We start from the raw sequence: 14074 nt of genomic DNA on the forward strand, positions 1-14074 counted from the left end.
ATTAAATTTAATATACATACTATTGTTAAGGTCATGTTGCTAAGACTTTTATAACATGTAGCACAGTACTTTCACTAGTGTGGTAGGAATTATTGTTGTAAATTTTTTAAAAAATTGCAGCCAAAAAACCAGCCAGATATTTTATGCTGTTTATTTATTTTAAAATTATTTTACTACATAAGTTACATGAGACATTTGTGATGGACCTACTGTTTATTAATGAAAATGAAAGAGGTTATATTGTTTATCACATGTTACTGAAATTTTATTTTTTAATTTTCTTGGCATTATCCTTTGGGCTGAGGACAAAAGGAATGGAAGATTTTTTTTTTTTTTTTAAGATTATTCCTTTAAAATCGTTAAAGAAACCCCAGTGTTTTGGAAAAAGGAGATATTCAATTTTATATTGTTAAAGATTTATTAAACGTTAAATGTTCTTTTATTGGGAGTGAATATAACTAAGAAGTAAGGACTCCAGTCAGAATTGCTACAGCCCACTAATCAGTGTGCAAAACAAAAGATTTACAGAACTTTATTTATATCCTGGCAGATAATTTGACATCATTAAAAAATGTATTATTTTGGTTGATGTGTACTGATTAGAATCCATTTCCTTGACTTTGAAATAAACCAGATTCACTTCAGAATTTCTTACCTTAAAAAAAAAAAAAAAAAAAAAGGGCATAAATTTACTTATAAGTAGATCTTATGTGGTAATATTTTAATTTCAGTATTGAGACTGTCAAAGCAATGTGTCACTACTAACTTTTATTTTTTGTATCTCATATCTGACTCACTATTTTGTTTTATAATGTGCATGTTTGTGTATGCTTACATTGTGGGGATGCAACAATTTGTTCATTGAATATAAAAATGTAGAGCTTGTCACCTGACTTTCTAGTAATAAGAATCAACTAATAAATACGGCATACGTAGGTGAACGTTAGTTGATGAATATCCATAAAATATCTCCAGCCATGTTTTTACAAACCTTAGCTCTCGGTACCTTCTCAGCTGATAGTAAACAAGCCTATTGAAAGAGATCTCTAGCAAGTACTGTGGTTCTTGATGCCTGTCTTTGTAAAGCGTGGGTGTTTTATAATTATACATTTAGTGATCACAGATTACAAAACTAACATAATTTAACCTGTAGGATTTTTTTTTTTTTTTAATCTGAATGTTACAGCCTTGACAGACATCAGTATACAGTTATTTACATGACAGTTTTAGAAATATAATTAATGCTAATGTCATCTTCTTTTTGTTTTCAGCCTGGCTTACCTCCCCAAAACTTTTCAATGTCCGTTACGGTTCCAGTGTCCAATCCCAATACTTTAACCTACAGTAACCCAGGGAGTTCCCTTGTTTCCCCATCACTGGCAGCCAGTTCATCGCTAACAGACACGACCATGCTCTCACCACCTCAGGCCACGTTGCATCGGAACGTATCACCTGGTGCCCCTCAGAGACCACCGAGTACTGGCAACACAGGTAAGATTTCAGTAATGCTACATTTCCCCTTTTCCCTTTTTTTTCGAATGAAGCTTGATTTATATTCATAGATTCATAGATGCTAGGGTCGGAAGGGACCTCAACGGATCATCGAGTCCGACCCCCTGCCTAGGCAGGAAAGTGCTGGGGTCAGATGACCCCGGCTAGATGTCTATCCAGCCTTCTCTTGAAGACCTGCAAGGTAGGGGAGAGCACCATCTCCCTTGGGAGTCCATCCATATTTTGGCCACCCTTGCCGTGAAGACGTTTTTCCTGATATCTAGCCTAAATCTGCTCTCTCTCAGTTTGTGACCATTGTTCCCTGTTACCCCAAAAGTCACCCTAGTGAACAGAGCCTCTCCAATCCCTTGCTGTGCCCCCCTAATGAATTTGTAGGTGGCCACAAGATCCCTTGCGGAGGGTGAAGTGGTCCAGGTCCCTCAGTCCCTCCTCATAGGGCTTGGCCTGTAAGCCCCTAACCATAGGAGTGGCCTCCTCTGGACCTTCTCAAGTCTATCAACATCGTTCTTGAACTACAGCGCCCAAAACTGGATGCAGTCCTTCAACTGCGGTCTGAGCAATGCCACATAGAGGGGAAGTATCACCTCCTTGGACCTATTTGTCATGCATCAGCTGATGCATGATAGAGTGCGGTTAGCTTTGCTGATGATTTCATCACGCTGACGACTCATGTTCATGTTATATGAGAGACTAAGTAGTGTACTGTAATTGTGACTTTTCATATGGAAAAAAGTATTTTAATTTGATAGAATGATGTTATCTGAATAAAAAAAATCTCTGAATTTGTCTTTTCCCTGTTAATGTTATTAGGTGGCATGTTGGGGACTACCGATCTCTCGGTGCCAAACGGAGCTGGTACTAGTCCAGTTGGTAAGTACAGTACCATTTTTATGTCAACTTGTGCTGAACATTTGTTTCTTGTGTGTGAAGTCACTTAAGTCAAAAGTGTGGTTTATATAAAAGCAAAGATAAGCCAGTGGACTGTTTCGTATTTTCTCTGTGTTGAAGCCCCCTCCTCCCCCCACAAACTTTGTCTTTTAAATTGGCACATTTTGCAAAAATCTTGTACAGTAAAGGCTATGTTTAACATCCTTTTCCTCAGTAACAGATAATTACCAGTATTTTCACTTTTTATGGCCTTGGGTTTCAGTAGTGGTTGCTGCTTTTGCAAAATGTTTCTCATGTCCCTTTGTCAAGAAAAAAAATTTAAAAACCTTCATTGAACTCCTACATCTTTCTTTGGCAGAAGCTCCTAGATAGCTCCACAGAAGCAATGTACCCCAAATTAGTATTTTAATAGCAAATACTATTCTATTATAAGGACTTGTATAATAATGGGTTTCTTACTTTAGTAAAATGCACTACAGTACATTTGTTAATCTATTGTGCTAAAGAAAATGAAATTGCAGGTGTACCCAACATGCTTTCACATGTGTGACAATGTCCTTCTCATAATTGGTACCAAGGCGAATACTGGCAATTTTATCTCGCTATTCAGGATGTTGTAGTCACCTCCTTCTGTTGATTTTTTTTCCAAGTGAGAGAATGGAAGTTTGGAATATTGTGTTTTTGGATGACTGAGGATTTCTGCTTCTGAGGAATTTGCTAAAGAACAATTGAGACTGTCCTTCAGAATGTCAGGTTCACCAGTTTTGTATATGCTGACTGCATGTTGTCCATAAATGCTGGAACTTGCAGAATTCCTTCATTTAAATAACTCAGTGTGATGTAAGCAGACTTCACATTATGCAGCGAGTGTGGAGACATCTGCATTGCATTCTACCATGTTACAAGAAAGCAATCTAAGCACTGAGTATCCAGCTCCCTTATATGTTTTCTCCCCCTTGCCCCACATCCCTTCACCTCAAGATGATAGGATGGTTGAGGACCAATTTGAGGGTATGCGTGTTTGGGTCTTAAATATGGGTGTAGTAAGGAATTATCTGTCAGAGGGAACTATTGTATAGAACTTGCCTAGGTAACTAATGACCAAATATTCATCTGACAATTGGGGAAAACATAGCGATTAAAAATCAAAGTTCATTGAGTTCAAAAGCGCGTTGTTAATTCTTCTTTTGATAGCTACACATTAGGTAATATGCAGCAGATGCACAAGTATTATTAGGTGACTTCTTTTGCAGAAATGGAAACTTGAGAGCTTTTAATAGAGTTCTTTTAGATGGAAACTAAAGAACAGGGCCTTTCTCAGACATGACTGATCCCAGATGTCAGTTTCAAGTTGTTCAATGATTCGCTCATTAAGAAAATTATCTCCCAATAAATGAGTTATTTGAACTGAATTCAGTGCCTTTTTTTTCCAAAATGAGACCCTTTATTTTAGAGCCTCAAGTTCTGGAGGCTCATTCTTCCACTAAGCTAAAAAGCATAGCTATTGAAAACCAAGGTTCCTATCTGACAGTTGGGCACTGCTTCTAGAGTATCGTCAATGCTATTTGTGTGCATTAAAAATTACTTTTAAGGAAAAGCGATAATAATGTATTGCAGTGCTGCGTATTGGTACAGCAACGTCATAAACATTATTAGCAACAAAATGTTTTTCTGCTCGATCATCAAATAAACATTCTAAGAGCTGATGTGTAGAAACAAATTAATGGTCTTCATCCTTTGGTTTTCAGAATATTACCTCCACCCATTACCCATTTTCATCCAGATATCAGTTGCAACGTACAACTCTTGTGGTTATAGGGGATTTGCGAGATGCATCTCCCGCAGAACTTCAGAAACATTCAGAAGATGCCATTTCACTGAGCCACTAGAGCACAGACTCTGCCAGGGTGATATGACTTGCTTATATGCTTTTGAAATGGAGTGGCAGGTGTGAATTAACCTTCCCTGTCCCACAGTTCTCAGTTGCAGCCGCAAACCCAAACGTCAAATTACCAGTGTATAAGCAGATTCACTTTACTTGCTAACGTGTCACTTAAAGTTTGGGTAGGTGTAATTAAGGATGAAATATGACAAGGTGATAGTATCCATTAATTCGAAGTCTTTTCCAGTGGTTATTGATAATTAATACATTTTTCTAAAGAAGTTTTAGTTACAGTATTTCCAAAAGGTCTGTTTCTTAGGTGGTTGCAAAAGGCTGTGGTGGGTTACATTTATGTATGGTCGCTTGCTTATTTGGTAACTTGTAAGGTTAATCCTTGTGTCTGTATATTTAAGGTCTCAACTCACCCAAGGGCAAGGGCTAAACATAGAATGGCTGTACATTTATTTCACTGTTTCCTCTTGCGTTTTGTAGAACTTCATTGAAAGTGATGTGGTGTGTAAGTAACCTGTCCATTTTCAGAGTACAGCTATAGGCATGTAAAATTAAATTTTATGGAAAATAGCTTATTAACAGACCAGTAAAAATATCACTAGTTGGTTGATGTAGTATAGAATACTGAGCGGGTTTAATGTTTGGGCTTGTGAATTTTACAACCATTTTGTAAAATTGATGGTTGATAAATCATATAGTAGTATTTCTGGATAAGATTGTAAAATGAGAACATTCATTCAGATGCTTCTGATTTTACCAAAATTTTACTTTCCATCCAAAAATTTAGTGATGTCCAAGAAAAAAATTTGAGTCTCAGCAAGTAAGTTTTACCAGAAAATAATGGAAGAAGTCTAATTTGACAGCGGTGTAGTGGTGAGATGGCAGATGTAGCTTTCAGTGGTGCAGTGAAAAGTTTTCAGTGGTCAGTGTTATGGTGGTGTAGCCATGGTGGTCAAGGAAAAATTCAAGAGGAAAGATTTTTTTGAGGTGATTAGATTAACTTTATAGTGGGAAAAATAGGTAAGATATAGCTAAATCTTCCAGGCCTTTCTCAGACCTTGCCTCTATGAAGTAGTGTTTTGCATGCTCACTGGCTAGCAGTTTACTGTTTAATAAAAGTCTGTCATTTTAGAGTTGGCACAGTACGTGTGTGCATTTAAGTGAAGTGGAGAATTCTGTTGAGTAGGTGTGATTGGCTAAAATTAGGTGGTCTCAGCTTAACCGGGATTTAGTCAAGAGTGAGACACCTACCTTTTGAAGAACAATTCACATTTGATTTGTGCATCTATAGCAGTGGGAGCCACCTTTTGCAACCATGCTACAAACTGGCCCCACACTCTCCCTGATTGCCACTCCAATCACCTACCCTTGCTCCATCTGCTGCTCTGCTTTCTGCCCTTGCCCTATCTGTTGCTGTGCTACCTGTCCCCTTCCCAATCTTTTGCATGCCACACACAGAGGCTACCCATGTCATTTATAGTATGATGGTTTGGCCACCCATTATGTGTAGAGTGCCCAGCATTGCATTAAGTAGCTCTGGGCCCTGCTCGTTCCCTTGTCTAAGAGTACTACATTCTGTCCACGGTTGCATTGATCTCTCTGCTACATGCACGAGCTCTTCATGTCTTTCACATGCATCGGAGCAGGTGCGGTACTTCATAATGGCTGTCGGTCAGCAAAGTTATTTTGTTTTTAATGGTGCGCGGTAATGAAGCCCAAACAGTATTGACCGGGGTGTTGTTGAACAGCTCCTCATAATCTAACTAGGCAAAATAAGACTTTACTTTTACACTGGAGATGGCCGTTTGTGGTTTTCTGCAGCCCCAGAATGAAAGCACCATTTCTAAATTTTTCTTGGTGAAACTGGGATTATCCTCTGGAGCTCAGAAGAGGAATTAGGATCAGCAGCCAAAAAGACACTTATTGGTACCAGAGTGATCTGTAATCAAAACTTATGATTAATGTAGTGACCAGATATCTTAATAATATTGTTTTTATCAGATCACAATTCATTGTATGTATTTTAATAGTGGCCATTTAACACCAAAACTGCATCTTTGTTATATCAAAGCATTTTAAATGATAGAGCAAATGTTTGATAAGTCTGTAATTTTGAAATGCATTTGAAAATCTTGCTTACTTTTCACGCAACAAGGTCTTTAGCCATTAATTGCAATTTAAAATACTTCCCTTTAAAAAAAAAAAAAAAAAAAAAGTAAAATGGAGCTGTTTTACTTTTAACCTGTTTAATGTGAAATTTTATGAATGTAGTTTTTATTGATGTACACCTTTTAAAGGACAATTCACCGTAGTCAGGACTTCTCATTTTTAAATGTATATTTACTAGTTTTCTATTCAGAGTACTAGATGAATTTGCATTCCTTTAACTGCTTTAAAAAAACCAACCCACTCAAAGAGAGAATTGAGCTTTTGTTGAGTTTTGAGGGGAGACATCAAGCTCTTGTTGCAATTACAGTTCCCAAGCAACAAGAAAGATCCATGATCCTGATCTGAGCTTGAACCTGCTAAAGGACAGTAACACTCTACCCACAGGGTGGGTTATGGAGGATTTGATGAAACATTACTGTACTCTAACCTCGGATTTTGACATGATGTTCCCCAGATGGTACCTTCCTTTTTGACACCCTTGCACTGGATAAAGGAGCAGAAACTCAAGAACTGATGGTAGAAATGTTTAGACTGATATACTAGGATGTATCGTGCTGAATTTTGCAGAGCCAGAGCCATTAAAGGCTGCTAAATCCCGTCCCATGTTGTTTTCCTTGGGGGTAAGTGCTTCTTCAGTTCTGATTGCCTACACTGTGCAGAAGAACTAAGCAGCAAGGGCTGCAAAGAACTATCATCCTACTTCCCTGGAGAGATCATGCCCATTGGGGAATGACCTGTACCCATCAACAAGCAACCAATCCACTGTGTTATCAGAAGTTAGTACAGTCCCTGAGCAAGAAGTATTAGAGTCCCTAAGAGAATTGCAACTCAAAACTTGTGCATTCAAATCATGTCCTTCCTGGCTGGTGAGAAAGTCATGAACAACTGGTGCCACTTGTGACTGAAATAGCCAGCACATCATTTTGAGAATTAATTTACCCTTCCTTTTTCAAGTGTGTAGTAGTTCATTTGACATGGACTAGCCCCACACCGGATACATCATCGATAGCCAAGAACCGCCCACCGTTAAATCTCCGATTCCTGAGTAACTTATAGAGAAGCTAGCCAAAAGCCAATTACAAACTCATCTAACAGAAGCTAATGCATTCTAGACCCAGTGCAAGCTGGATTCAAGCCAAGACATGGAACTAAAACTGAATTACTGGTACTGATGGCTGGCCTCATCCTGTCACCGGATAGCGCTTGATATCCATCCTTATCTTCCTGAGCCTCTCTGCAGCATTTGAGAACATTGACCATAAGATGCCCGTCTCACTTAAGTCCTTGGAGGGACACGTGCAATGAGTAATGCTGGGAAGATGCTGCCTGGGGAGTCTAGCAGAGATCGAGCTTCTGTGGTCCTATCCGCATGCATATCCACTGCATGCACTGGTCAGAGGACACAGTCCCAAGTGTCAGTAGATGGTACAGAGCTATACCGCTCCTTCACCACACATGCCCACAATACTGTCCACAATTGCCCATGGCTTGGATGAGTTGAGCTCAAAGATGAACAACTTGCTGTGGTTAAAGCCATGGAGAAAAGAGGGCAGAAGAAGCATTTTGAAGAGGTTGCAGTCTCTGTTTGTAGGGAGGCATGCCCCTGCCTACACCCTTACAGTTTAGTTTAGGGTGGATTTCTTGCTGACTGTAGGTTCTAAAATACAGTAACGTCCTCAATTAACACTTTCTGTAGACTCCAGTTAACTTGGAGACCCCAAACCTGGCAGAAGATGATTTGGTTTTTGTTTCGTTACACCCTTATTACCTCTCAGCTGGTTCTTGGCGATAGTAATAAAATATATACGTGGGCACAAAGTCTTAAGCTGTTAGGAAACTTTTATACAGAACACTAAAGCACATGTCCTTGGTAATATGAGCTACCATAAGTACATCGAGCTTCTCCTCCAAACGTCATTTAAAATTGAGAGTGAAGGATAGTGGAATTCTGCGGTAAGGGTAGAGGCCTTCTGTGCAGGGGTGAGAATTTTCTTGCTGCAAGACTGACATGAACTCTTCAGGAACTGCAGATCATATTAAAAAAAAATAAAATAAAAGCCTCACCATCTTCTGCTTTAACTGAGTATGACTTGGCTTTTTGTAACCTAAATAGTTTAGCTTTTTATTGTCTTCAATAAATATAAATTAAAAGACATTCCATACACATACTTCTCTCTTGTGAAGATGATGAAAGAACATGTAATGGATGTTAGTGATGTTTGATGCCTTCCTGGAAGGATCTTGGGTGCTAGATAAAGTAGGATGTATGAAGTTTGATAGAATGCAGTAGGGGTGTGCAAAGTGGGCCCTATTCAATTTGGATCTGGATTCAGCCCAAATCGGGGATGGTGATTTGAGTCATTGATTTGGATCACTGTCCCGATTCAATTTGGCCAAATCTGAAGATTTGATGCCAATTCAGAGAATCGGTGATTTGGCCACAAACGCAGCTTTAAATGTTTTTTTTCTACATGCCTCAAGGTACCAGTGCGGCTCATGAACGCTGCGATGCTGGGGTGGATGGAGCATCCCACAGGAGTGTGGGGTGGGCAGGAAGGCCACGTGCTCATCAGCGAACCCAGAAGTGGACCGGAAATACTTCTGGTCCACTTCTGGATCTGCCAGAGACCATGCAGGGCAGCCCCCCACAACCTCTGGCTTGGGAATTAGCTGTAGGGGGACCCCGGGTGCCCCCCCAGACCCAGGAGGTACCAGTCACCAAGCCAGGGGAACGTGGGGGGTTCCCCAGCGTGCTCTCCAGCGGACCTGGAAGTGTACCGGAAGTGATTCTGGTCCACTTCCAAGTCTGCTGCCAAGCATGCTAGGGATCCCCCCACACTTCTGTGGGACACTTCATGTGCCCCAGTATCCCAACACTTATGACCCGCCTGCTACCTAGAGGTATGTAGAAAAAATATTTAAGCTGTGTCTGTCCAAATCACGAAATCAATTTGGAGAGTTACAATTCAATTAGGAGAGATTAAAGGGTTCTCTGATTCGATTTGGATTCGGAGGTTTAGCCACTGAATCGAGTCAGGAACCGAAGCTTTGCACAGCTCTAGAAAGCAGTATGTATTATAATAGAACATTTTTAACAAGTCCATTTATGACCATTGCTGTTAGTAAACCTACAGATGTCGTCATTTTTTTGTTCGCTAGCATCTCTGAGGGGAGGAGTCAGTGTATTTGTGTAGGAGGGAAATTTTGAGCACAGACAGGCAAAAGCATGGTTTATGATCTGTCACTGGGAATGTCAGATAGACAACTTCATTCATGCTGCGTTAGAAGGTGCCATAAAGGCTGGTGGGTTTGTAAATTCAAAAGGTCCAGTGTCTGTGTTCTGAGTCTTGCATTTGGAAAATAAACAGTAGAGCATTGTTGCTGCTGCTCTTAATTGAAGAGGCTGTTGTTGAGCGTATTTCAGGCTATTTAATAGCTCTTTCCCAACCTCAGTCCAGAACACACACATTTTCTACTTTTCCCCATTTAAAAGTTCTGTGAATGGAGGAGTTAGTAAGCAAAACATTGAGCTTGTTAACTGCAAACTAATTCAAACTACTTGCAGTGAGTTGGTGACCCAAATCTGGAGCTTGTGATGATGTCTAGAAAACTGCAGGCTTATTCAGAGGATCTGAAAATGACAAACTGTCACCCACTCTCATTGGAAAAGTGAAAAGAAAAGAAAAAGGCAGCTAAATCCACATTTCCTATTCAAACATGGGGAATGTTTAAGTTGACAGGACATGTGCCCTGTGTTTAATAGGGTTCTTATGTAAATCTGGTGGTGGCATTTCATTAAAATGAAGGAAGTACATGGAAAGTCAAGAGCTAGCCTTCCCTGACTAGAGGGGGGGAAAAAACCTCTGCTTTTTTTAAAAACATTGAAATCTAAACTTAGATATTTCCCTTTTGTGGAGAGCTGAAATTTATAATGTTTTGAATTACTGCTTCATTCTGCCCCCTCTGGAGGGTTTTTTTCCTAGAGTATGAGTGTTGGTGGTGGCTGTGGTGAGTTTTAATTACTCTCAGCATCTTACTGGAACAGTATCATGTTTTATAGAGACTCATTGATCACATGATAGTCTCAGTACTGATTTTAATACCTCTGTGGTTAATGTTGATACTTGGCATTCTTTGTTTGGGGGAAGAGGAGGTGTTTGCATAGAGTAATTTTGGGTTGTGTAATAAATAATACTGGGGAAAAAATGTTTGTTTAGTCAGTTGACTTAATGTGATTTTTTGATTCGCTTTGATTGTTCTTTTCAGATTGTGATGTGATATGGTTTTGAGGAATAAAATGCATCCTTGATTGTTTTGTTTAATCTTGATTGCTTAGCTCGTTGCCTGTGATTATTTCTCCAAATCTTGTACAGCCATTCAGTTTCTCCAAAGCCAAACTACAATAAAAGATTTGACATCAATGAGTATAATTTATGCTTGGAGTAGTAATAAGAACGTAAAGTACTTTCCAGCCATATGTGTTCATTGTTTTATTTGATATGATTTATATAGTGAAATACGAGTCTGAGATAACTGACTGCATCCTGGACCTTAGGATAGTAAATGAAATTAGATGGTATTAAGTTTCTGAAGGCTTTGGCATACACAGCTGTTGAATAGGTGTTTTGAGCATGTCCTTTTAGTACAGAAGGTACTCCAGAATTAAAACAGATGTCCTGGTGAGCAATGCAGATTAATATAACCTGGTGATCCTAGTCTGTTTGTTTTGCCATATCAGAAAAGCTCATTAAAATGTATAGTTTCCAAGTGCTTAAAATGACTCGTATTTTGCAGTAGGCCCTTATTGTGCCTGTGATAACGTGACAACGCTGTGATGTAGTCTACATCCGCGCGTGTGTGTGTGTGCAGCAGATTTTTGGAACAGCTTTGTGGTAGCATGTCCTAAGATAAATGCATGTTTAATTAAAGCAGCCCTGTAGAAGTAAACTACTCATTCTGTTTTCAATATCAACCTTTACCAGCCTTTTTAAAATGAAAATGTATTTGAATTTGAAAGGAAGTTGTAGGTTGGGTAGAAGCAATGGATTTGATATTATATCATTTAATACATGGAAGGCACAGGACTACTAAGGGTTCAGTCTGGCAAACTGCCAGACAGTTACGTCATCGTGTAATCATTATCTGTTTCTGGCTCCTGACCTTATACCAAGAAATACTGTGCTTTTAGCTGCCCTTTCACTCTTTACTTGTAATTTGATTTTCTTGGGTTACATTATGCTATATCTAACAGAGCAGCTCTTTGGATTCTTGACAGCAAAAAGGTATATTATAATCTAAACTGGAAATTAGAAATTAATATTCTAAAACCTTTTTTGTGCAACTTCAGTATAGGATCTTCAAATAACAGATAATGTTGCCTTTGCAATTTCTACTTGCTATGTATAACAAACACATGAAACATTTTCCAAGGGACTGTTTGTTTTTTTGTTTTTTTTGCTGCAGACGGATCGATGCACATAGTATTACACATTACGATATTCTGTTGCACTTTCCCCGTGCTTTAACAAATTGTTTTTCTAAACTTCTTTTTATGTTCTGCATATAAAATATCCCAGCCTTCTGGCAGGCAAAGTGCTTTTGAATCCATCTGCCCTACTTCTGTGTGAGATATTTCACAGAGAAGGCAGTGGTTTGTTTTTGACAGTACCCATAAGAGCATGAAATGTTCTCTGAAGAACTTGCAGAGCCTGGTAATAAGAGCTGCAGGAAATGACTCTGTTGGGTGTGGAAGAAAGAAACAGTCCAGATTTAACACATGGGCTACCAAAGTACTTGAAAACAGAGTGCCGGAAATGGCCTAATAAAATAGACTAAAATATGGTACGCTGAAAGGAGGAGGATGAATAATGCAAAAGCCCAATATTTACACTGATCATGATGCTCTCTCAAAACAGGTTCAAGTGGTTCACAGACTAGTGAAGCGCCACCGCATAAAATATTACGTTGAAAGCATTAATGGCTGATAAAACACTAATTATTAGACAGAAATAAAAGCTACAATCAAACAATAAGTTCCTTGAACGTGCTAATAGGATTGTCAAAGTAAAATACTCTCAGGCCCAAAGATAAAGTTAAAGCTCTGTAAAAGGATACAGTCGCATCCGAATGTGTTCACAGTGTTTCTTTGGGCAAAGCCTAAAAATGAATCTCCTTTGAAACCCATATGATTTTACTCTAATGTAATCTTGTGTTATCCATTATGTAAGTTGTAATGGTCTCATGCAAACACAACCCAAAAGCACATTATGGGGGTGTGGTGCTGAGAACTGTGCAAACTGTGCTTTTTAACCATGAGGCAAAGTGCAAAGCAGCCCTCGGGCTCATCTGCAGCTGGTGACTGACCTCTGGCCTGAGTAGCACGCAACCCTGTGCTGCACGATTGCATTGGGCTTCTGCCTGTGGAAGCCACTTTATATTTGTGATTCAGCCTCCCCACATGGTTAGCCCAACTGTGACCACAATCTGGTAGTGTACGTGGAATCGATCCTGGTCACATCTCACTGGAGCCGGTTTTGCTTATGAGACGTTCTGTCCTTTTTCCAGCGTTTATAAGATACCTTGTCTTGGCAGAACAAAATCAGTCAACTGGTGATGGTTTGAAGGGACAAGTGGCCTTTGTTGACACAAAGCTCTGTGTGTGTGTGTTGGGGGGGGGCATATCTTAATTTTGTGTTTATATTCATATAAATGTACGTTTAGTGATTTCGCTACTCCCCCCTTTGTAACGTGACATTCAGACCCAGGTCCTGCAAGATAGTTTGTATAGATAGACCCCAAGGCAGAGATTGGTATTTGGGAGGCTGCTTAACAAATTTTGGTGAGCTGTCAAGGGCTGCACCCATAAAATCTTTCAGAAGATATAATTTTAACAAATTGTATATTAAAAATCAAACATCTGTTACAACATATTTTAATTTAATTTTAAATAATACATTTTTGTCCTGATTTACGGGGGGTTTTTTTAGTAGTGTATATAGAGGCACTTGCAAAATAGCTCAGAAAGTCTTACTCTTGTATATTGTCGGGGGGAGGTAGGCAGGGTGTATGCTGGGGGTGTGAAGGGGCATGTGGGGGGGCTGCCCACATGTTAGGTAGGATCCAGGACCCAGCTGTGGGGGTGGAAAGAAATGAGGCTGGGGGGTGGGGGGCACATCAGGTACATGCAGCAGAGCTCACCTGGGCAGTGTGATGCAGGTGTGGTCTGTTTTCCTCCCCCCCCCCCAGTGGTTGCCCCCACAACCCTCCACGTGGGGATAAGCCCCTCCCAGGACATCCCTCATTTTTCCCCCACACACCTGCCTGGGTCCCAGCCAATACTGGGACAATACACAACTTCCCACTGGGGTTGCCTTCCACCCACTCCACTGCCTGCAGGTGGCTTCTCATCATGCCAGGCAATGGCTGTGAACTGGAGCTGGAGCCCCAGCAGTGGAGGCAGAAGCTGCTTGGCAGCAGCAGCTTCCCCCTGTACCACCCACCACTACTTTCCCATCCAAAGGACAACAAAAAGTCCTTTTTCAGATATGTGGGGAGCCGGAGGAAAAGCAAGGGCAGTGTTGGACCCCTGCTAAACCAGATGGGGCAACTGAC

At 40.0% G+C, this 14074-nt stretch overlaps 1 protein-coding gene across 4 annotated transcripts in view; it reads left to right on the forward strand.

Moving 5' to 3' along the window:
- The window catches only part of MEF2A (myocyte enhancer factor 2A), a 147226-nt gene that overhangs the window by 107956 nt on the left and 25196 nt on the right, over positions 1-14074 (forward strand). For all 4 annotated transcript variants that reach the window (XM_019533791.1, XM_019533792.1, XM_019533793.1 and 1 more), the window contains exons 5-6: positions 1272-1491; positions 2323-2382. In XM_019533791.1, the coding sequence (XP_019389336.1) occupies positions 1272-1491; positions 2323-2382 (280 nt within the window). The remainder of the gene's footprint in view (positions 1-1271; positions 1492-2322; positions 2383-14074) is intronic.

Source organism: Crocodylus porosus, unplaced genomic scaffold (genome assembly GCF_001723895.1).
Source record: "Crocodylus porosus isolate Cpor-Errol unplaced genomic scaffold, CroPor_comp1, whole genome shotgun sequence".
NCBI classification, from domain to species: domain Eukaryota; kingdom Metazoa; phylum Chordata; order Crocodylia; family Crocodylidae; genus Crocodylus; species Crocodylus porosus.